General features: G+C 34.1%; 1 protein-coding gene across 2 annotated transcripts in view; it reads right to left on the reverse strand.

The window, feature by feature from the left end:
* The window catches only part of LOC116494402 (connector enhancer of kinase suppressor of ras 2-like), a 171,241-nt gene that overhangs the window by 26,538 nt on the left and 119,839 nt on the right, over positions 1–24,864 (reverse strand). For both annotated transcript variants that reach the window (XM_032196282.1, XM_032196281.1), the window contains exons 12-15: positions 21,613–21,699; positions 19,183–19,436; positions 9,530–9,564; positions 1,148–1,196 (exon numbers count right to left, since the gene is read on the reverse strand). In XM_032196282.1, coding sequence (XP_032052173.1) covers positions 1,148–1,196; positions 9,530–9,564; positions 19,183–19,436; positions 21,613–21,699 — 425 coding nt within the window. The remainder of the gene's footprint in view (positions 1–1,147; positions 1,197–9,529; positions 9,565–19,182; positions 19,437–21,612; positions 21,700–24,864) is intronic.

Raw genomic sequence — 24,864 nt, forward strand, 5'->3', positions numbered from 1 at the left:
CAGGAAAAAAAAAAAGAAGTGATAGAACTGAATCTGTGCTACATGAAGCTAAATTAACGAGACATCAACGTAATCACAGTGAAGCAGTAGGAGTGCTGTTTAGGTGTCACAGAACCACCACATGAAAAGTTAGGCTTCGTTTAAGAAATGCCCTGGAGACTAGAGGTTCAGTTACCTGTCAGGATGAAGGGAACCAAGCCTATTAATGCAAGGCTGCTTGCACATACCTCTGCTGGTTTTAGACAGGGATTTTTAGCGAAGAACATAAACATGTTCAAAACATGGCAATCAGTGCATCCGCTAGTAAAGTACACAAATCAGAGGGTACACAGTGCTGATCTCCTCAGATTACACGCAGCAGATTATTTGCAGTACCACGATCCTGAGGAACAGCACCAGGTTCAAGTGCTTGCCCGGGGAGGCAGCAGGCAAGGCAGGGATTGGCAGGTAGAGTCAATATATCAACAAACACAACCACAGCTTTTCACAAACTTCAGAAAATACAGCCATACACCTTCCACTGCTGTCACTGGTCTTCAGCATCACTGCATAAATCCCTGGGAGGCAGAACAACATCTGGTAGCTTTCAAAAGTTACTTAGTGGCTACTTAGGCAAACCAAGTACTAAGTCATATTGAAGAAACAGGTGTTCTATAAATGAAGTTTCCACTGCTTGTCCTTTCTTTGAAGTAATTGCCAAAATATGAAATGATAAAAATGTCTATATATTTGGCATTAAAGACCTTTAAAATTGGCACTATAAAACTCTTTGAAAATCAAAATCCAGTATCACTGAAAATCTAGATCCTATATGTATCTCTGTCATAGTATGATCACCATTTAAATATTTTAAGAGTTTTTAAAATTTTCTCTTCCCTTCGGGCAACATTCTCCCCAGATGTTCCTCCTCCTCAAACTAGTACACACCTTAGAACACATAATAAGGGTCTAACTAAATTTAACTAAAAGTACTGCATACACACCAACATGCCGTGGTTGCAGTAGATACTTTTCTGAATACGGAAATTATTGCTAGGTGTTTGTTTACAGCTTTTTCATAATACAGAAAAAATTGAATATCTCTAGTATCTTCTAAAGTATGCCAATTGAATTGATTTTTTTAAAAAAGTATTTTATAAATCATTACCTTCCTCATGGATGTGCTTCCTTGACGGTCAATGGCAGAACTAGCATATCTGGGACAGAGAAGAGGAGAAATAAATCATAGGTTTTTAGTTTCAGGGCTAGCTGTGCGTTTCATATAGCAGCAACAACATCTACCACAGGTATAAATAATGGACTCCTAGAGTTGGTAATAAACTAGGAAGGAATAAATATTTTTAAACAGGAAAAAATAGAAATGCAAAATAAATAAATAATGTAGGACTGTCATCTTAGGAGTTATTTATGTTTTAAAATGTAACAGCTTATGGAAAGGCATTTGAACTGATACTCTGACATTTAGGAAAGACCTACACATGTTCCATATACTGCAGATTTGGTTCCTTCCCTTGTCATTACAGAAGCAATTTGAATTTGCTTCTCTGTTTGATAAATATGTATCTTCCTTTGTGTTATTTTCTGGGTATCTTAACTTTAGCAATACGTAAGCAGATTTATAAGCACTACAACATTAACGAGCATGTAACTGTTGGGCCAGATCTGATGTGATTGTCAGATGTTTGCACCTAAAGAAAGTCTATACAGTTCTTTCCCTGCTACCTTCTCTTTGATGCTCTGGAAGCACTTCAAAACAGGAAATTCATGAAGACCACAGCGATTTAACAGTTAACTAAAGAAAGATTATTTACATAATCAGAAAAACAGTAATATTTTTGCAGTAGTGATATCCTAACACTGCCTTCTTGGCTGGCAAACATGGGATGCAACAGTTCCATTTGCTGCTGGAAGGAAGTCTAGTGATCACTTTTTGTGCGCCCAGAAGCAATCTGGATGTAAAGAATAGAAACCGATTCTTAGTAAGAGTCATTGTGCTTGTTAATAACAATTTCCCTATAGTAGAGAAACTGGTGTGCTGCTTACTTCTCAGAAAGGGAACCGCAGAGTGCAGTTTGAGTTCTTTATCCCCAGAGAAGGTCCAGGAAAATTTCAGTTTTCTGAGGATGAATGATTAGCATCCTGACAAAACAGCAGTGCACACCATGTCAGGGTAGAAAAGGAAATGCCTGAGACAGCCCCAGTTCAGCAGCCCTGTTTGTGAATTTTTCTCTTGTTAAGAAAAGGGGACATGTTCTGCATAAGTTTCTCGTATAAATACTATGTGCACAAAAATCTCTCTCTAGATATTTAGCAGCAGTTGTATTCATAAATCCCTTTGATACACTGCAATAGTGAAGGCTGTTAGGTCAGTACAGATACAGCAGTGGTGCACCAACACTTTTAATAGCATTCAGTTCTGGTTCCTCAATATCAATAAGGATAGAGGAAAGCTGAAAAGGAACTCATTTGTCTCCCAAGGCAACTAACGGGAATGTTATGGAGGTTTATGAACTCAAGAGATTTCTGAGGAAGCAGATAGCCAATGTCTCCTTCAATAAAGGGGGTATATAAGCCCCTAAGATATAGAAAATCTGCAGTTAGCTCCTTTTGTTTTGAACCTTCATTCATTAACACAATTAACATTTTTGGTATCCACGGCATCCTGCAGCTATGTTCCATATCATTTTGCTACAGGATGCCGTGGATACCAAAAATTCATATGGATGTTAGATGCAAAATTATTATCTATTAACTTGTATTATTTATTATTAATCCTATCATTAAAATTAAATTTATTAATTTAAATTAAAATTATTTATTATTTATTATTATTAAAATATTATCTATTAGCTTTCTCCTGGAGTTCTCTAAAGGCTAACAAAGCAGGAAAGCATCACCAGAAGCTACCCATATATAATTACAAGTATTGGGCACTGATGGAAACATGGTGCTGAGTCTGAGTCAACTTTGTCTGACCCATCACAGAATTTATTACACTCTTCTTTTCCCCTCATGCTTTAAAAAGTAAGAAAAAACAGAGGTGGGAAAGCCTTAAAAATGCAAATGCTTTTCCATATGTCATATAAATAGAAAAAGAGTGCAAGAATGGAAAAGAAACTGAAAGAAATCTTTTTTAAAAGAATTAAAAGGACTATGGACATTTTAACAGATTCCCAAAAATCTGTCAGCCAATTGACAGTAAACAATAGGCTGGCTTCAGTCAGCAAGACAGGAAATGGTATTTTTTCATATAATAGTTTCCATTATTAAGAGAAATTAAATTTACCAGTATAAACAACTACTGCATTGTCAGCTAAAAGCATCTATCAGTCCTGAATCAAAGGAAATTTCTAGACTGCAGTGAAAAGATGGGATGACACCGATAGATGGATAAAAAGATGCGTAACATTGGCACTGAATTAAAATTATAAAAGTTAATAGGTAAGTCTTAGAAGTTCTGAGCTGCCCGTAGATTACACGGATTAAAAGAAACAACTAAAAAACAAAAATGTTCAACTTACAACATTTGGTAAAGGAATGGACAGAAGCCCAAACCGCTGCAAGGCAGATTTTGTCATTAATGCTCCATTTCTGTCTACCCATGAGAATGCCATAAATGCACTTCAATCCTGCTGGGCATTTTCCCCCTGATTTCTGGTCTGTTTCTTTAATCACAGCTTTGACCCATCTGGAAAGTGTCAGTTTCAATGCTTCCATTCTTTCTCTCAGCCAATATACAATATGAATAATACATCTGCTTTTTTATCTGAAAAGTCCTTAGTCAAGTTTTATTTGCTTCCATGCAAACCCAACAATGTGTCTCCTTACAGTAATCACAGACTCTTACCAGCAAAAATCTTGTAGTTACAGAAATAGCCTGCAATCAGCATTCTGAAAACTGTTCAAAAGTTATCTTATGAAAGGTCAGGAATATGTGGTCTAATGTACAATGAGCGTAACTTTTCATTTGGGTACATTTTCAACAGTCTAGAAGAGATTTTTTTAAAAGGTTTTATGTCTCTCAAATACTGCTTCCAAAATTAAATGATTCCTCAGATATTCAGATCCATGGATAATAGAAGAAATGCTGACCTTTCCTTCTCTTCAGACAAGCAAATTCTCTACATGGTAGTGACAGAACTGATTAATTTATACATAAAGGAACCCTAGGATGTCATCTGTTAATTTGTCTGTATCATACTTGGTTGAGTTATTCCTCACCTTTCCTTTTGTGTAAGCAGTTGTTACAGAAGTGAAAGGGAAAAGAATGAAGAGGGGGAAAAAGGCATATGGAGTTTTATGGCTATAATGGCCTAGACTGATATTTCCCAAATAAATTAAGACAGTTGATCTTCTAAATGCTTGTTTCATGTCCATGTATAATACTATTTTTGAAACAAATTCCAGAAGCTAGAAAAAGGAGGCTCAATCACTTATGAGTAACTTGTACCAGTCTAATAAAAGAGCAACAAATCAAACAAATTATTTTAGGGTATTTGCAAAATCAATCATTGCATAATATGACATAAAACTCAAGGTTAAATGCAGTCTATCTCCAGTCTCAGTGTTACCTGCATATTGACTCAGTATTCAATCAGAATGGTGCTGAACATAGAGCTAAAGTAGAAAGGCTAAGAATGAGCTAAGAAAAGATTGAAATAACTAACATAGTTGGATCCAAAACACCGAATTTAGAGGACTCAAGTATTGTGACTTTTGACTAGCATATTAAAGGACATACAAATCAAAGCGCAGTCTATTGATAAGATTAGTAATCAGGATTTCAAATGAGAAATAGTGCTATATGGTTAGAAAAGAGGGATAGTGAATTAGAATAGAAAAAGTAAAAGGATGAGGGATAGCAGTACTATTTGATAAAAGTTGTAAGAATCTGAAAGTACAGGCATGCCTGTTGAACTATTTGCAATAAATGCTGAGAATTGTCACCTACCAAACACTGAATACATGAAATCAACAGAATAGATGTACACCTCTCTGCAGATTTGCTATCAGAGCAGTTATAGCCATTTAAAAGCATCACCAAAATTTTTTGCATTTTTTATTTTTAAAAAGCTGTTTCTTTTAGAAAACAGAAGTGACTTGCTATTTCTTCATTTATTAAGCATTACTAAACAAAGTGCAACTGTGACACTCATTCCTATTTTCCCTTCCAGGAGCATGTTTTCTTTTTCTACCATATGAAGATAACAACACAACTTCAAGTGTCCCATAATCTCGAGCAAGGAATAACATTTCAGCTTGTAAAATTCATAGAATATCTACTGAAAGCAAAGGCTGATTAAATCAGCTGCATATAAATGAAGTATCCCTTGATCACATAAGCAATGCTCAAAAAGATCAGATAAAATCACTCTTATGCATTATCAGTCCTCTTAATTATAATATCCCAATTCTCTTTGTATTACCTTCAGGGTCACTAAATCCACCGTTAAATGAAAGTTATAACTCTATCTGAACAAACTGATGTATCTTGCTAGATTGCTATCATTTTGGCTTCTCCACAGGTGATAGGATACAGATAAAAAATTCTCAAATGATGGCCATGAATACAGTCTAGAAGCAAGAATAATTATTTTAAATATTCCTTACCTTTGACCTAGTCTTTGGTATCTAGAATAGTTACAATCTATACTGTTTACTTTCTTAAGCCCCTGATTAAGGGAGCTCTGGCAGTAAGGGATTATAAACTAGAAGCAATATAAAATGATTCTAATTATAATAAGCTGCTAATAATATTTTCCATTGATTTGAAAATCATTTTAGATACTAATCACTTCTTCGATTTGTATTTAATATTTGACCAAACAGAGCAACCCAAATTTGTCTTCTGATTATACAAATTTTTAAGAATTTTGTAATCTGTGAAAATTTCCAGTATGCTTAAATTAAAAAAAAAAAAAAAAAAAAAAAAAAAAAAAAAAAAAAAAAAGACAAGCATTTAGCAGAGCTAACTCCTGGGACAGAAATAACTTAACAGGGTATAAATTATATAATAGTGCATTTTACTACTGCAGTGATATAACCTTCTCTGAACATTCTGAGTGGGGACCTATCTGGAATGTCCCACTTTATGCACAGACTACTTTGAGAGCTTTTGTTGTGAGTCTCCTGTAAGACAGTCCCTGTTTCATAAAGTTACCTGAATGTAGGATCTTAAGATCCTTGCAAAGAAGATTCAAGAGAGAATTTTGAATCTGCTGCTTACGCATTACAGACTACAGTGAAGCCAGCATTTGAAGATACTTCCTGCTGTCAGCTGGATATCTAGAAGCATATGGGGATCCAAACCCCAAGAGTTTTAGTAACTCCTCCATTAATCCACAGCAGCTGAGAACCAGCAAATGGCATATCACAGCCACTGAGATGATAAACATTTTTAGGTATTAATATTTACAAAGACTTAGCCTATTATGAAAAAGGAGCTGAGTAGTACTTCTACATACAAGCAGTCATAAAGTAATAGTTTTAAAACCAATTATTCAGCAGCAGTTGGGCAATGCATGAATGATACCATTCTTTTTGCCTTCTTTTCCTAGCAGGCCTCTGTAAGATCTTCAAAACCCAAGGTCCCTGTAATGATGTCACAGTTACGTTACAGACGCACGTCTAGAATTCACAGATGTCAAGGCTTCCTATTACTAGATTTTTTTTCCCTAAAGTAAAATTAAGATCAAAGAACACAATGAACACTAAGCGCAGTCGGAGGTCTGTGCGCAGAACAGCTGCAGCAGCAGCTACGTGTTAGATGCCTATTATCACTTTTTCAGCCCTGAAACAACAATAAATGGGGTGAACTGCTTCTGGTAGAAAGGAAAACAAATTAGCTGCTTCTTTGGGAACCTTTAATTCGGCTTGTCTTCTTAAAACCTAGGAGCACTCACACATTTAGTGATTCTACCTGCAATTGCAGAGGGTAATTTCCTAAATCATGACACCTGCTCAGAAGTGAGTCCCAAATTCTCCAGGGGTGACCTACTTTTCTATACACAATATTGCTTATAAGTACAGCTCAAATTTTCTACATTGGTCAGAAAGAGGTAGAGCTTAGTGTGTGAATAGCCAATATCTTACAAGGAGGAATGTGGATACTTAGCATGGGCAGGGGAAATTCAGCTAGCTCTACGCATAGGGCAGGGCCAAACACATCCAGAAAAGTTCCAAAGAGAGTTTTAATGTACAAATATCTCTTTTTTTTTTTTTTCTGCTCAAGTCTAAGAAAAGCTACTACATCAGCTTTACATTCTACTACTCTGTATTTCTTTTAAGCTAGATATTCATAGAAACATTCTGTAGTCTCATATTTCTCACTCATCTGTTTTTTGATGTTTGGCTAGTGTTTGGTTTTGGCTAAGGTTTATGGTAAATATTCCCTGCAGAATGATGTATATTCTACTACAAGCAAAAAGCATCTTTCTCACAGCTTTTGGCATTTTCTTTTTAGACAAATAATGCAATTATATCATGAAAACTGCATAAATAGTCTTACTTTCATTGACTGTACAGTTATTTTATCCATATATGTGAAGCTACCCAGTGTTTGTCTCCAGCATCCCAAAACATTATTATGCATATTTATCTCAGCTGATTTTAAGCTGAAATATTTCCATTTAAAATTATTTGAGCCCTTAAAAGAAGGTGATTAGGAGCAAGAAGATATTTTTCTTTTATTTCTATTTTTCTTTTATTTCTATTTTTCTTTTAAAATATTATTCAAAATTTTAAGATACAAAGGAATCATGTTTTGGATCTAAAATATAAAACGTGGGGGAGAAAGATTAGAAAAGGGAGAGCCACTCTATAAAAGAACATGATTTACTAGGCTCATGTAAGTTTTCCAAAATTGCATTAAGCCATACGTCTGTGGAAAATATGGCAGAAGTCCAGTAGAGATTTGTGTCCTGTTCACCAAAGATGCTCCATCTGCCAAACTAAGCATGTGTGATCCTTTCAAATTAGGCATGTTTTGCTCTAGGAAGAACAACTCTTCTTTGCAACCCTTCCTTGTGACTGCAAGAAACTATGGGAGTGGACAAGAAAAACAAAAAAAGGCTGCAGAAAGTCAGGTGGGAGGCACCTGAGCAGCCATACTGTGATGAGGAAGGAAGTAAAAGGGAGTAGCAAAAAGCAACAAGAAACAAATGTGAGGGAAGAATAGGATATAATCGTATTCTTCTGAAAATTTGAATGGAAGAAGGGCAAAAGGTGTAATCTAATTGCTATTAAAAAAAAAAAAAAAAAAAAAAGACTAAGAAAGACACATTTTTTCTTCTTATACAGTAATTCCTATTTTACAAGATGGATGCTGCTTTGGCTCTGAATTGGGTCTAAATACCAAGTCAGACTATACTTAATTTATTGCAAAAATAAGAACCTATATTTAGATGTTGAGATAATGGACTACTACATGGTGTCAATAGAGAGAAGACTGCCCTTATAAGACAAAATAGAATTTTACCCTAGATAAACTCATTTGAACTCGATCTTTACATCACCTTCTTCTTAGATAACACTACTACTCAGTTGAGTTGAATGCTGTTTTAAACATGCAAACTACGATGTTTAATACACAGACATAAAAATTCTGACAATCCTGAAAAATCAGGCACCAGGACACTTGTGTTTAGGGATGAACAATTGCGTTTGCTCTACCTAAGGGTTTTGATTGTAATGTAGTAAAATTTATAATTTTGAATAAAACTGCCAGTTGTAGATCCTTTCAACCGATAAAAGCATTGTAAAGAATTTTATTTTATTTTTGGTATTCAGTGCATGGCTTAGCTTTGTAAACAAGTTTAGGCCATATATGATGAAAAGATAAAAAAAATTCTCCACGTGAACACACTGCAATAAACCTTAATTATGGCATTCCATGATACCCAAGTATCTGTTATTTCAAACCTTTTCTTTAAATATGATATATTGGATGCAATTGAAATATTTGGTACATACTTTATCAGGTAACAGCAAAGGAAATGAAGACAAAATTACTATAGTATTCATTAGTATTAGTTGATTAAATTCAAATGTAAGAGAAACTTAAATCCTCATTCTTATCAGATATCAACTATGAGACAATTATAAACAGTAAATTTTGTACATACTGAATTACATGTTCATTGGAAAATTCTGCCTGTTATTTCAAAAATTAGGCTAATCATGCATTTTCATCCTCAAACTGATTCTGAAAAGATAAGTTTAGAAAAAAAAAAAAAGCTGGGGGGGAGACATTTGGTACTTTGTAGTAGGATCATTTTTTTACCCTTGTAATTTTTAATAATTTTACATCTGATGTGTTTTGAAGTAAATCCACCTTTGTAATCTATCTTCATATTTGATGTAGTTAGCAGGCGAAACAATTGCATCATTTTCTAAATGTTATTAATGCTTTTCTCACTAAGACCTGAAAATTTATTCCTCAAATATTGCAGCTAAAATTCTACAATAAATACATGTAATTCATAGATAGATTATGTATCTATTTAAATACAAAATTAACAGAAGAAATTACCTTTCAGTATCTCCACTGACTGTGTCCCCTGCTCTCTGTAGAGAAAAACAAATAGAATTAAGCAAGACTAAAAAGTACACTTCCTTGGTGCACTCAACTTTGTGGTAACTTCAACTGCAGCGAAGACACAGAAGCAAACCACAGTACTCATTCTGTAACTCTAAGGAAAAGGAAATGGAAAATTTGAATTTCAAACTAAATGTTATTTCACAATGAAGATCATGTATAAAGCAACTTACATCTGCACTTTCAAATAATCTCAGCTGCTGTAGCATTGTAACCGAAGCTCTTCAAAATAAGAAAGGAAGCTAAAATGTTAGCGTGTCAATGATTGCAAAAATGTTAAAATGTGAGAGAGCTATAGAATGTGTTAGATGTAAAGGATGAATATTGCAATATAAATACCAGAAGAAAACTGTAGAGGATTTTAAGAACAATGAGGAACCTGTCATCAAAACTTTCTTCAATCGCATGCTTACCTAGATTTACGTAACTTGATTTCCTACACTGAAGTTTTTCATCTAAGGTTTGGAGATGAACATGCCTTTTAGGAGTAAGTGATTCAGCATTAAAAATAAAATCTTCAGACTGCTTTCATTATTTAAAACTAAACTTTCTGATGGAGGAATTTTCCCACAGCTAAAAAGCAGTTTCTCATCATGAAATACAGAAACTGACTCTTGAAATATCTTAGACTTTAAATCCTTTCTGAATAACCAAATAGGAAACAGATTTATTTTGGGAATTCTAGTGCTTCTGTTTTAACATCATTACTTTAAGTATACTGTAAAGATATTTAATCACACATGACCTCAGTAATCACTCATGAAACATAACTGTATACTTCATACGTGAAAGACAGGAAGTCTGCTGGTTCTATTTTTAAGCCTGCCTGTTCTGTATTTAACTACATAGACCATAAAACGTATATTCCAATACGTAAGGATTTCTAATAAAGTTTTAAAATGTTCAGGGGAAAAGCATTAATTTTTCCACCTCCCTCCTTCACATATCCCCCTGGTGTATCCATGCAAAGAATCATTTATCATCTTTTACCATGCCATTTCTACTGTGGACAGTAGGTGGTTTGCCACTGGAAGCAGACAGAAAACCTTAAAGTATGACAGTCCATGTGCCAATCATCAGGGCATGCTAGTATCCCAGTTACCTATGATACCCCTCATGTTCCTGCTCTCTCTGTAATTATATAAAAAAATAAACAAATAAATTTATGATAGGCCTTACAACAGCCCAAACCTAAGTTTGCTACAGGATGTAGGGGCAGCTACAGCAGTTGATCTTACTGAGTTAAGTATTTATTATAAACAATATGGAAGCCCATTCAAATAAGGCAGCTGAGGAAGAGTATTGAAATGGTGCCTTCACGCTTAGAAGCAGGGAGTTCTCCCATATTTCTTTTTGAATCCAGGTGATGATAGGAGATTCCTATAGAGTAACTGAGCTCTAACAGGCTTTCCTGTTTAACCTGAGTGCTATAAATGACTTAACCCTTAGAGTACACTTGAAATCTAAAGCATAAAAAACATACAAAAATGAAAATATACCATCCAGAAATATTCATCAAATTTTCTTGAAAGAGCCTGAGAGATAACAGCATACACCTACAGCAAAATATCTGTTTGAAGAGCTTCAGGAAAATCCTGCATAATAAATGTCAGATTTCTGCTGCTGTTAACACACTATTAAACGTGAACGAACTGATTGTCCCTGAAAATACCATGGACAGCCCAGTAAATATTGTGTGGCCAACCAAGTAAAAAAGCTTTGACAGCAGAACTACCCATGTTATTGTTACCGAAGTAAACTTTGTTCATACTAAAAGGCTCAAAGATTTTCTTCTCACGTCCCTCTGCTTTCTCATGTTACTAACTCTAGTGACTAGGAAAGCAATTTCATCAGTTTCAGTGTACTAATTCTTAACAGATAGAGGTCTGGCTTTTCTAGCACTGCTCCCAAATTGAAGTAGTTCCAGACCAAGGTTTATTCACTTTCTCTCCAAATGGGATGCATCCCATACTCTCCTTCCCTGACAAAGATAATATACTTCCCCCTGTTCACACTCTGCTAGCCATCTTCTCATCACCTATATTACAAACTTTCAGTGTCACTACAGAACTTATTTACACAGAACACCTGTACCATACGTGACCATCTCAGATCAGTGTTCCAAAATTCCTTTTGATCAAACAGATTCCATTAGTGCAACTGGAAATGCTTGTTTGGATGTTGTGAACTCACATATATTAGACTGAAAAAGAAATAAGTGAAATATGCTTCTGCTCATAAAACATATTTTTCTAATAGTCTTGTCTTTCAACACCACTATTTTAATAGTGCATTAATGACCTCTAATTTTCAAAATTATTGAATAATGTAATCTAATTAACTGAAGGATTTAGCAGGCTTCTTTCAGTAACCTTGCATGTCAGTTTTATGAACAGTTGCTTCTTACACTGTTATGCTCCTGATATGTAGAGAACAAATTGCCTTATCCTAGTTCTCAAACTAAAATTTTACTTCATCTTACTAAATGCCACATTCATGACGAGTAGACACGTGGGAGGCTCATGAAGCACAAGTCTTGCTATGCTGCCACAGACCATAAAGCACAAATTCAGTGAATTCAGGTCACTGACACCTATCAGCCTTCTTTCAACTAACTTCACATTTATGTAGCACCAGCAATTTCACTGGATCTATTTCCATTTCTACTCATGAAATTCAGAAGGAGAATAAAGCTCATACATTCTACCAAGCAGATCTGATGATCTTCTCCCATCAGGAGAAACTCTTATTTACCTGAAGATTTTATAAATAATCGATAACTAAATAAATCATTAAAAATCACAGAAAACGAAAAACCTCTGAATCACAGAGAGAGTATAAAGATATTTAAAAGTCATTGTTTACTTGTTAAAAGTGGGAGACTAGAACAGTTTGATAATGAGAGTCACTAATTGCAATGATCAAATGAACTATATTGCATCTGGATATGTCATTTATTCAGATGCAAAATAGATCTTCTTTTATTTTTATTATACATACTGTTTTCCTGTACTTAGATATTTAATGCTCGACAAAAATTATTTCTTCAGCTGCTTCCTTAACTCACATATTCCTTATCCTAAGCATTTCTTTACACTATGCTTGATCAGAAGTGAAACAGTAGCCTTGCTGCCAGGGGCTTTATTTATCTCTCTAGCTCAATGAGCTGAAGCCTAAGCCATTCAAGATGTAACGCTTGCAAAATTATTATGCTCTGCTAAAAATGAAAGCTGCCTTTGAGGTTTTTCTTCCACTCTCGTTTAGGGGAGAGATAATAGACACAGGAAATAATCTTATGCAAGCTACATGCATGTACAATTCCAAATCATACTCAATTTTTAAGCTGAAAAAACTGTGACAGGTGACAAAATTAGCTAAGGATAGAAGGAAAATATCCACTCAGAATTTTTAATTATTTTCTACATCATCAATATTAAGTCGGTGAATAGTAAGTAATAGCAGAGCATTTTTTTAACTATTTGGGGGGAGAGGGGAAGGGAACACATTCCAGATCATACATGAGATTTAAAAAAGTGTTCTAAAAGACCATCTAAAAGAAGACTGCCCTGTGGCTAATAATTTCTTATGTAATAAAGAAAAAAAAAAAAAAAGAGAGAGAGAGAAACAAAAAAAAATAAATGTACTTAAAGCCCACAATTCAGCAGTGATTTTGCTGCACAGGATTCTATGGAAAACGTAAGGGAAGTGAAGAAGGAGAGCGGCTCAGGTGGGAAAGGTGCAGTGCAGCTTCAAGAAGTTATACAGGTCAAGAAAAGAGACAATTATTTTCTCTTCCTTTTTCACATCTTTCCCATTAGAGGCTACCCAAGACCCTGCCCTATAGGACTGACCTCCTTTGCTATAATGCCAACAGTGCTTTCTCTCAGCCTCCCAACCCCCTTGCTCATTCTCTCCCTAGGAAGCCTGCTAAGAAGGAAAAGAGGGAAAGGATGGGGGCCAAAACCCAAGACAGTGTGTAGCGAGGAAGACGATGAGGACTGTCTTCAGAGTACTACAGCTGGCTTTCTGCACACTGATCCTGTGGTCGGTAACAGCAGGAGATGGTATCTGTACTACAAGGGAGATGAGTTGTGTATTTGTATTTGGTGCATTCTTCTGGATGATAAATATTGCAATTCTGGTAGCAGTAATATCAGTTGTTGTTAATATTTATGAACAAATGCTGAATCAGATCAATCCAAATGGCTCTTAAGTTATCTTTAGAGTGTATCAACAAAATCAGAAATAGTTCTTCAGGCTACAAAAAAATTAATAAAAATAAGCTTTAAATTCATTTTCTAGAATAATACAATACAGTAAATCTTATCTCTGTTGTGATTTTTTGGAGTCAGAAGACTCCAGAATGCTTTACAAATTGCAGTTTACATATGAGCATAAAGTTAATGAATGCTTCATTTGCGACCTTTTATTGATACTTAGTACTAGCTCATTCGGAGAAACAACAATTGAAGAACAATTTAAATATGTGCCAATACAGTAAAATTATTTATGAAAGCATGGTGTATGTTTGTGCATATCATTGTATTTGGTTTGCTGTGAAGTGTCATAATATAACTATCAGAGTTCAAAACAAAAAAGGAAGCATAACCATTTGGAAGCAAGCAGTAACACATAGCCTGCATTATGGTAGAATTGGTGAAGCAGGTATCACAGGCCACTGCAAGTATATCAGTTACAACCACTGCAGTTGTGTTCAAAGCAAAATTTCAGGACATCTCTTGTGAAATACTGCACGGCTGGGTCCCAAGGCAGGTCTACACCAAATGATGGAGGTGCCCATACCTCACCTGAGCTTCACAACTGTATGTTGCTCTATGGAGACAGATGGAGATACTGAGCTTGGATGCAGATGTAGTGTACTATTTCAGGGGCAACTTCAACCATTTTTCTAAGCTACTTCTGGAACTGAAAAGTATCTCTGAAACACATGCTGGTTTACATTGTGCAGATACATCAGCTAAATTTGGTCTTAGAGAATTCTACACACTTCTCACATTGCAGCACAGATAGAATATAAAGGGTACCAAAAATTCAGATTCAGTGATGGTTGACAATTTCACTTCTTTAGTGCAGTGGAACTTAAAGGCAAAACTTTTCAGCCCACGTGACAGAATTTATTTCCCTTATCTTCCTAGATATACTCTTCTGAGCTGTGTTTATAGATACAGTGTCGTTTACAGAATTATGTCTGGAGAAAACTGTAAAGAAATATATTTTTGGACATTTGTGCTGTAAGGTCACAGCCAGATACTTGTCAGCTCAAGTTTTGATGTACCCAGTTAAGGTACAGTACAAATGCAAAATCTTATCTTGCAATCAATAAGACTAGACAGAATCAGTTCAAAGCTACAGAACCTAGAAAAACTCATTGTAGCTACTCTGAGCTACTAGGTTTCTCATAATCACTCTCACAGTGATTGCTCAACATACCTAGGAGGTAGGGAAAGAATGTTTTCCATGTTACAGATGGGAATAAAATAAATAAAAAGAAAAGATAGAAGTTATCCAGTAATTCAGAAAAGAAACAAAACTGATGGAACTCTGCTTGACATTTAAGCTTTTTTTTTTTTTTTTTTTTTTTCTTCTTCTTCTTGCAATAACAGAAAGCAAGAAATAAAATATAAGCACTTTTCCTACAAAACTGGCAATAAAAAACACCTCCTTCAGTTATATGGAACTGAATACATATGATTCTCCCAGATTCGCTCGATTATTGTACTTATCATAGTAGTACTTAGATTGATCATCATCTAAAAAAAGCATCTGGAACATCTGGCACATCCCAGCATGCATACATTATAGAAAAAGACAAAAACATTGTTCCTGAATACATTTTAGTTCTCAGCATGTATCACTAAACTGTGTGTCATTTGTTGAGCTGCCTTCTGCAGCTCCATGAACTGTTAGATAGCATTTACATCATTCAGTGCTGACAGGCATGTATTACCAACTTGTGTGATCAGCAGCAAGAAAATAAATAGCAAGTTAAGCAATTGCTGTGAAACAATGACTAGCCCTAAACCAATATAATGCTTCAAATTATCTTTAAAATAAAACAAACAGGTCTACTGCTGTAACATTTTCACTGACTGCCCTGCAGCAGCCACTGTTTGGTTTATGACACAAATACATCTTAATATGTATTAAAAATTAAGCCTCTTTTACATACTGAATTTTAATTCACAGAAAATTTAGGTGATCTAACATTTTCATAATCCTATTTCTTAATATATGACGCTACAAAAAAAAAACAAAAAAACAAAAAAACAAACAACAACAAAAAAGCCAACAGTTACTTTGTAGATAATAATCCAGAAGATCAACCATCAAGTAACACCAGATGAGCAACCATTACCTTATTTGAGAATTTAATGTAGTAACCACTTAACTGAATTTGAGCTTCAGAAGCTGAATTTGAGATGTTAAAACCATGATGTTGAACATTTTGTCGATTTTCAAGTTGATTCTGGAATAAGAACTCCAATATAGACAAAAGGTGGTTCACATGGTGCAAAATGAAACTGAGCAGCAGAAAATCTACAATTTGCTAGAGATTTTTAAAATCCTGAACAGCACTTTAAAGATGGAAAGTGTTTTCCATTCAAGACTTTTTTTTTTTTTTTAACTATTTAAAATACTGAAGGAAAATTTATTCAAGTATATTTGGTCTATTGTGTAGGGGTCCTACTTGATAAATCAATTTTATTCAGAAAGAGATCCGATAATACAAACAAAATAAAATTATTTTCATTATTATAAAAAATGCAAAATAAAGATTTTACCTTTGTTCTTTTAAGTCCATAGTCTACTTCAATAGTATATTTCAGCAAGGTATGTATATATTTTTGTGATATTTAGATATGTCTCAATACTTAGGCTTAGGCTAAAAATGTCACTACAGAAGCGAAGGATTAGTATACATACACAGCTATATTCTAAGAAACAATTTATTAATGATAACAGAATTTTTAATTGCAATTCACTCTGTGTCAGATTCAGTGACAAGCATCACAAAATTGCCTATCAACTAAATTAATCATAAATATATACTGAATGGGCAGTGTTTCTTATATGAAATATTTTATTGCATCATGGTGTTGTGGATCATTTTATATGCTGGGCAAACTGCCAATACTGCACTACCTAAATATCCATTTTATATAGTAACTCTGCATCCTCACTTCAACTTATGAAATCAGTCTAATTGTTTAATTCTAGGTTCCAAATCCACATTCCTTCCAAAGCATTAATCTAGTACTGAAGCTATGCAATTACCAATTTTGTAAAACTTCTTATATCCATGTCTGGTAAATCTAAACTTTTTTTTTTTTCTTCTTTTAAATATGTATTTATGTAAGAAATACATTGCTTAAAAAAGAAGGCAATGGCTAAATGACACCATGTCTCAGTTTCTCCTTTTATCATGCTGTATTTCCTTACAAATATACATAATATATGTCTTAAGGAAATGAGATGATCTACTTAAAACCAAAATTTCTATATAAAAATATAAATAATTTTTCTTTTTGATGTCAAAATGACATAAAATGCTCTTTGATATTTAAAAGTTTCATTCTGACTAGCTATTTTTCACATTTTTTTTGCTTTGCTTTTCAGAATTCTTTCAGTATTCAAAGTAGAAATATGTTGTTAATACAAATGATCCTATACTGGCAGGAACCCAGAAAACCTGTGTCAGCAACTCCTGTGTATTTGTCAACTCAGTTCCTCTTGTATATTTATTTATAAGGCAGTAGACTGTGTGCTTGAGGTATTTTGATTCCTTTGACTCTCTCTTGAAGGACTGCAAAGTTCTGTCTCAAATGCTGTTTGGAACACTTCTGCTGATAGAAGAATTAACACCACTGTATGTCAGTCTGTAGAACGCTGGTGACAACAGCCCTGCATCTGGGAACTCAACCAACTCATTATCAAAAAGGCACAATTAACACTTTATCATTTATGAGCCATTTCCCCTTCTTCAGAAGTCAGGAGAGTCAACAATCACCACTCAACCAAAACCTCATGAAAACCAGTTGATTTATCTACACAGTTATGATTTTATTTATTTTTTCTTCAGACTTGCATAATGACTTTTTCACTCACCCTAGCAAGGTAGCTAGTAGTTTTTACTCTGGATTTGAAATCCTTTTCTTTGACTTTGTGATCCTGACAATCCGTGTAAGAGTTTACGGATGGAAGAAACACCTGCAACTAAGCAGTCACACAACTTGACTGATAAAGTACTTGACATTTTCTGAGGCTGGGGAAAAAGACCTTCCATGTTTTCCAAAAATACTAAGTCCTGGTGGCATAGGAAAGGGAAATTTAAATTTTCCTGAAGACAGAAGTATCTGATCTTCAGACTACCAAATGCTGGCAGATTGCAGGAAACAGAGATGAATGGCAGGCTATGTTCTGAATGTATCCCCTTAGGCAGACCTTACTCAGCTCTCACACTTGATGCAAATACAATCATCTCCGAAGCTTTTGCTCAGGGAGAGAAACACTCAGTAGAAGCCCCAAATGCAAGAGTATGAAGAAACTTGCTACAAGTCCTGCTTTTTCCTCTTACATCTTCTACGGAACTGTTATGGAACTGGGAGCCATTTACATTTTACTTCTAAGAGGAATCTCAGCATGATTAGAAAATAAATACACATTGAAAAGCTTCCTTACTGACTGCAGGGAGGAATAATGAAGATACTAATGTTTGAGCCCCAAACACTTTGAAGATACTACTCCCCATCGTGAGAATGGAACAGTCTGCTCCTAGCTGTAGGACCATGAGCAAAACTTAAGAAGGCCTCTACAGAGGACAAGATACACATACAAAGCATGAACAGTGAAAATCGATCTCTGGAAGGCTATTCATTATTTCAGGGTGTCCAAATCAATACAACAAAATTCTGTACTAGCTGACAGTCATGAGAACCTAGTGATTTTTCATGGTAGTTACACGAACTGCCTGTTCCTATGGCAGTTACAATTATTAGAGATTTTTTACTTCTATGTTAGTTATAATCCACTGAATTTTACTTTCTCCACAGTTTTCACTCCAAAATATTTCCTGCATTATCAGAATGAACAAATTCACATTACTGGACAGTGACCATGGTACTGCAATATAAATAAGCAGTAACTCCATTAAGCTTAAGTACATTTTTAGAAGACACAGTGACTAAATTGGATATATAGTAAATTTAAAAAGAATCTATAATTAATTATTATCAGAGCAAGAGAGCCTTATAAACCTTTGAAAAAAATATGGTTGAATTTGACTAAACTCGGTGAGAGTAATTAACAACACTACTGGACTTAAAGTATCTCATACCAAATGGTGCTTGCCCTGCATTTTTTCATCCGTGTAGACTATTCTTATGTGAAAGCTATTTTTAAAGGAACATTAAGAATATTTCTTGGACCATAAAATACAATATTAAAATGTAAAGTTCAAAATATGCCTTAGTACCTGTATCATTCCTAAAAGGAAATGATTTTAATGTTCTTTCCATGTAACAACATAATAAATAAAAATGTAGTAATATCTTTTGTTATATACTTACATGATAAAGTGGAACTGTATTGTTTTCTGGGAGTGAGAAATTCAAGATATCTTGCTGTCCAGGTTCAAGCCTAACGTTAACAGTTGATGTCAACATAGATGAACTAATGGGGTAGTTTGGACTGCTTGCATTTTTGCCCTTTTTCCTTGACCTATAACCTGTGTCCCTTTTGCTGTCTTTCTGTGTCAGAGGTTCTTCTTGGATAACCAATATCTTGTCATCACTCAGATACCGCAGGAGGGAATTCTCAGAGTCAGTGGTTGGATGGAACAAAAAGAAAAAAGAAACATCAGTAAGACAAAACAGAGAATCTGTGTTTCATTCCTACAATCATAAATGTTAATGCTTACTACCAGCTAAAAAGAAAACCTCATTTTCTTTTATTACAAGTTTACTTTAATCTCATGTAAGTTTATGATAACTATGTGGTATGATATTTGAAACATACAGCTTGCTTCGACTGAATATTATCTGAAGTGTGCTTGAACACAAGGGAAATACAGCATAGATGATTTTTCAGTTTTACATATATAGAAAGTACTGGCTGCCATGAAAAACCATTCTTATTAAATATATGGTGGTCCACCAACACTATAAAACAAAACAATAATAAGAAACACAAATGTATAATACTTTTCTTTTCTTTTTTTTTTTTTTTTTTTTTTTTCCAACAATACAGATAGAGATGAGACAATCAAATGAACCTTGAAAACAAAATTATTTTTAATTTGTTAACAGAATCTTGGAGTCTAGGAATTCAAATTTAAATCTGCCCAACAGACCAGTTGGTGCATGCTTCCTCAAATTTTACATCATTCTCTCATCTCAGTGATACAGTTGCTAAACAACACTGTGAATTCAGGATTATGGAACAGTTTACAGGGGAGCCATTTACATTTAAATTTGGAAAAGGCAAACAAAATTTCCAGTCTTTATTGCACGTGGTATTTAATCACCCAAATTTAGAATGTACATGTGGGCTGGTACTCACAGACAGAAGTAACATCTAACTTACCATTATTATTAAAACCTTCAACAGTACTTAAACAGACAATGAGATTTACAGCATGTTTAATGTCCCATTCAGTTAGAGATATTTACACATATAACAAGTGGAGTTGAGTTATAATAGAATTATGTATGCCATCCTCAACTCTTTGTTAATAAAACGACAGTACTTTTACATGCTTTGCAATCTTTAAAACACTCAGTGTGAATATTGGGAATATTTTCCAGGACACATCATATGCATGTTGCATATTCCTTTTATTAATTTATAAGCACACACACTTCTAATCTTTATATACCTAATTCCTGAGTCAGTGCATCTTTACAGAATTTTATGTGCCATTTCCAATTAAAGTTTTGCATTTAAAAGTAAGTGTCTCCTGTACTCGACAAATTCCACAAAACTTTTGCAATGTTTCCACTGCAGTGTTCTTAAATATATCCCAGCTATTCAGCCACAAAGCAGAATGAAGTGTCAATCTCCTGGTAACACCAGATGGAGATTGTACTTCTAATATTTTAACATTTACTTGAATTTACTATTATTATTATTTTTAATAAACTAATTCTCGCATCTTTTTAATCTTTCTAGAAATCCTATTATTTTCATCTTCTACAGGTTACTTGCTGTGGTGGTTTTAGCACACTTGCATAAATACTTTGTGTTTCCTTTAACATGGTGTTAAAATTTGAATGGACTTTTTCAATGTATTGTTCATGATTTATGTTCAGCTGTCAGCCACAACAATGCCATTTGTGAAGGCGACTTCTTTAATCTAAGCAAACTTTACAGAGGAAGCCTTAACTGAAAATTAGCTCTTAATCACCTAAATGGTTATCTTGGATTTTGAAGTCTCAAAGGTGGATTCCACAATATAATTAAAAAAGTGTTCAAATCAAAGCTGCTTTACAATGAAATTCTTTGAACCTTTCTAGAAGAAGACAGTTAAATTCAAAGATAATCAAGACAATTAATTAGAAAATATCCGTTGTTAATATTTCAATCTCTTTCTGAAATTAATTTTACAGTTGCAAAAAGTTTAGGACTGAAATAATACCATTCTGTGTAAAAAAAGTTTGATTGATACCTTGTACTTATAACACCACTTATTATTTTACAGAACTGCAAGGATCAAGAACTGTTGTTATTAGCATATGATGTCTAAATCTTTTAGTCTTTTTTCTTTTCCCTTTGGTGTTTATCTGTCTCCATACTAGAATCAAAGTAAAACCCTTCTACTGATACAAACTCAAATTTTCAGAAATACAAACAACCCAGATACTAAAAAGAGCCTTTTATATTTTTTTGTGACAGTCAAGAAAACTTGATTTGGTCCTTGTGATGATATTTTCATGGTTCTTAAGAAACAAAGAAAGAAATCTTGGAGAACAGCAGAGGGAAAAAAACAAAACAAAACTCACCTCGGCTTCCCCTCTTGTACATGTTTTGTTCTTTTGACTCCCCTATCCAACTGTAGTCAGTAGGCATTGAAACAGGTCTTAAATCACCTGGAAACAATTCAAGATGAAAAAATAAAATTTTTGAAGATTAAAAATAGAAGACTGTAGAGTAAGTAATGCATGTAAATTAGAGGCATGACATAACCCTTCAAAGCAATCCTCTTTATTAGCACCTATACATTATGAAAGCTGCAGCATTCAGAATTAATTGAACACCACATATGCCAGATTCTCCTCTTCATTATACCAACCTGAAGGAACTGGCTTCAGTGAAATTTTTTGTAAATATAAAGAAGTTTTTAAGTCTTTTCTGGAAGAAAACAAAAACAAAAACAAACTTGCTCGCTTATTAAATAGATGTTTTGGAATAAAGAAACTAACATGCTTTAGTAAAACTAGAAGGATTATTACTACAGCTACATTACATATCTATTAGCTATCCAGTAGAACCTATCTGATCTGGAAAAGCACATGGTGAGTAACAAGGGGATCTTACAGTTTCAAGGAAGGTTATTGATTGCCTTAAAAACAAAAGATGGAGTACAGTTTGCTAACAACAACAACGAAATAAAGATTCAGTCATTAGGGTTTTAATTAATGTGATTTTATGGCACTGCAGTTGTGAGGTATTCTTGTGCATTATTCATTCCCTACTATTGTATCCGCAGAACAGTGAGAGCAGGCCATTAAACTCGGCACACTGCAAAAATGGCTATAAAGCATAAGTACTTTGTCCTTGTCTGTGTGCATTAGTATCACAAAACAAAGACACACAACCTCTCAATTACAGGTTAAGGTCTTTTTGAACCATAAAGCCTTTTTTCATATGCCAGCTGACTAAATACTTCTTTAAAATAATAATAAAAATCGCTTGATTCCTCAAGTAGCTTGCCACTGGTTTGTTTCTGAGATAATTATAGAATTTAAATGTCAACAACTGTTTCTTTCTCACTGTCAGTTTCTTCAGGTTGCTTAGAATGACTAAGTATTTTTTGTGGGTTATTCCTGTGCTAATACGGGTTTTAATTCATCTATCTCCCCAAAACAACATTTTCAGCTACTAAAATAACAGGAGGATTTAAGAAGGAAACAGTCATACTGTTGAAAACAAGTATGTTTTCAGATAAGATGATTTTCTGAAAATTGAGGGGATAACATATTCCTAGAGTACTGAGATTTTCAGTGTATGGATATATATGTAGTTTTCCTATGTGCCTAAAAGTCGATACAACCTTTAAATGCAAATTTATTACTCGACTCCTAATCTAAAAGCTGGTTTTAGAAGAACAATATTGACAAGGAAAAATAATTAAAAAACAACAAATCAAACAAAAGTAAGACCCAGTAATATAGAAAAGAATGAGAACAAGTAAGGATTTCAAATTTTAGAAAAAGCAACAACAAACAATATGAAACTAGAAATGCACATAACAAGTGGAGATCAACAAAAAAGCTTAGCAGTATATCTGTTCAAGAGGAGGAAAGTCTGAAACCCTGATGAGATTTGTTACACATAAATCTGAGATGCTGCAGCATGATCAACCTTAAAGATATGAATTTTGGATGAGAAACATACAGTTGAACAAAGAAAAAAAGAGATTTTGCATATTATTTTTAATTGCAAGTTCTTTCCCAAATACCTGTAGCCTATATATAAACTGTTTTTAACAGTGCAACTTGAATATTAATCAGAGAACTGGAAAATCTTTGTGTATAATAGTAGAAATTGAAAGGAAAAATACTGATTTATGATGTTTTTGCCTGTAACACAAACAGAGGAGATTTGATATGCATTGCCACAAGAACTCTAAATACCAGAGCATGTTGGAATCAAGACTAATATAAGATGATAAGCCTTGGAAAAAAAAAAAAACAAAATGCACTGCAGCCATGATAAATAAAGACTTAATTTTGACAAATGTTTGGAAAAAATGGGCTTATTTGCCTCCACTGATTTTGCATATATTATCAGTACTGAGGGTCTCATTTTCCTGAGTATTCTTCCACTTACCACCAGCTGCAACAGAAACTGGTTTGTAATAATCACTTTAATTCTGGAAAATCCCTGGCAGGAATTTTTGAGCTGCAGTTTGTGTGAGTCCTAGCAATAATGAAAGCATCTGTTCAACCATGAAAGACTTCAGAACTCTAATTTTTCCTACTTAGCCCATGGCTACCCGGCTCCAGCATCAGATGCATGTTTCTTAGACCCGCCAGAAATCATGTCTTTCCAGAGACATACAGTCACTTTCATGATTCAAATGTACATTTTAAAGTCAAAAATTTAAAATGTACACTATAGAAGAACAGAATTTGGATTTGGAAATCTGTTAATTATCAGATCAATATAATCTGTAGTTAAGAAAAAAAATATCTGGTTTAACTATTCTTTTAAAAGCTACTAAAATGTATTCCTGAGATTTGTAAATCAGATTCCTTCTAGATTTTCAATGTCACATAGTTAGGGAAAATCACACAGAACTCTCTATCATAAACACAAGACTCTGGCATATTATTGGGATTAGTTGCAGAGCCCAATGTCTTAAATTTGAAATCATTATGCAGCATGATTTTAAGCAAGCCAAATACATCCATCTGGCTCCAATTTCCATCACTGTTAATATTTCTCTTTCATTCTAATTTTATTCTAGAACCATGCTGCATATCAGGGAGATAAAGACAATGTTACTGTACTTAAGATGGAGTCCTACTCTTTGGTGTTAACCTGGTTACAGCTCATATAAGCATCAAGTATATGGCTGTACAACTTACTAAAAATATTTTACTTGTAACAAAAATCTGTTAAAATTTCTCTATTCTGAAGAAATATAGTCTTATATATAAACATGATCATGTACATAAACATGATCCTGGCCACACCTAAGCCAGGATTGCTTTCAAACTATTAGAATGAAAAGAACAGTGCAACACTTAGGAAACTGGATGTCATTTGCTAGGGAACTCTACAGTGATTAATCATTGCACTTGACGTAATTTTATGTATACTTGTAGCTGCCACATTTTTAGACTGGAATCTACCCTCTCAACTCTGAAAACAGCAGGTGAAATGACGTAAGCATCACTCATATGTTGATCTTAGCCAAAAGGTAATGTAGTTTAGAGTTTAGATTAGATTAGCCAGATAGATTAAGTAAACTATGCCACAGATGTATGTATGTAATACATTCAAAATACATATGAAAGTAATAAGAA

Source organism: Aythya fuligula, chromosome 13 (genome assembly GCF_009819795.1).
Source record: "Aythya fuligula isolate bAytFul2 chromosome 13, bAytFul2.pri, whole genome shotgun sequence".
Taxonomy (NCBI): domain Eukaryota; kingdom Metazoa; phylum Chordata; class Aves; order Anseriformes; family Anatidae; genus Aythya; species Aythya fuligula.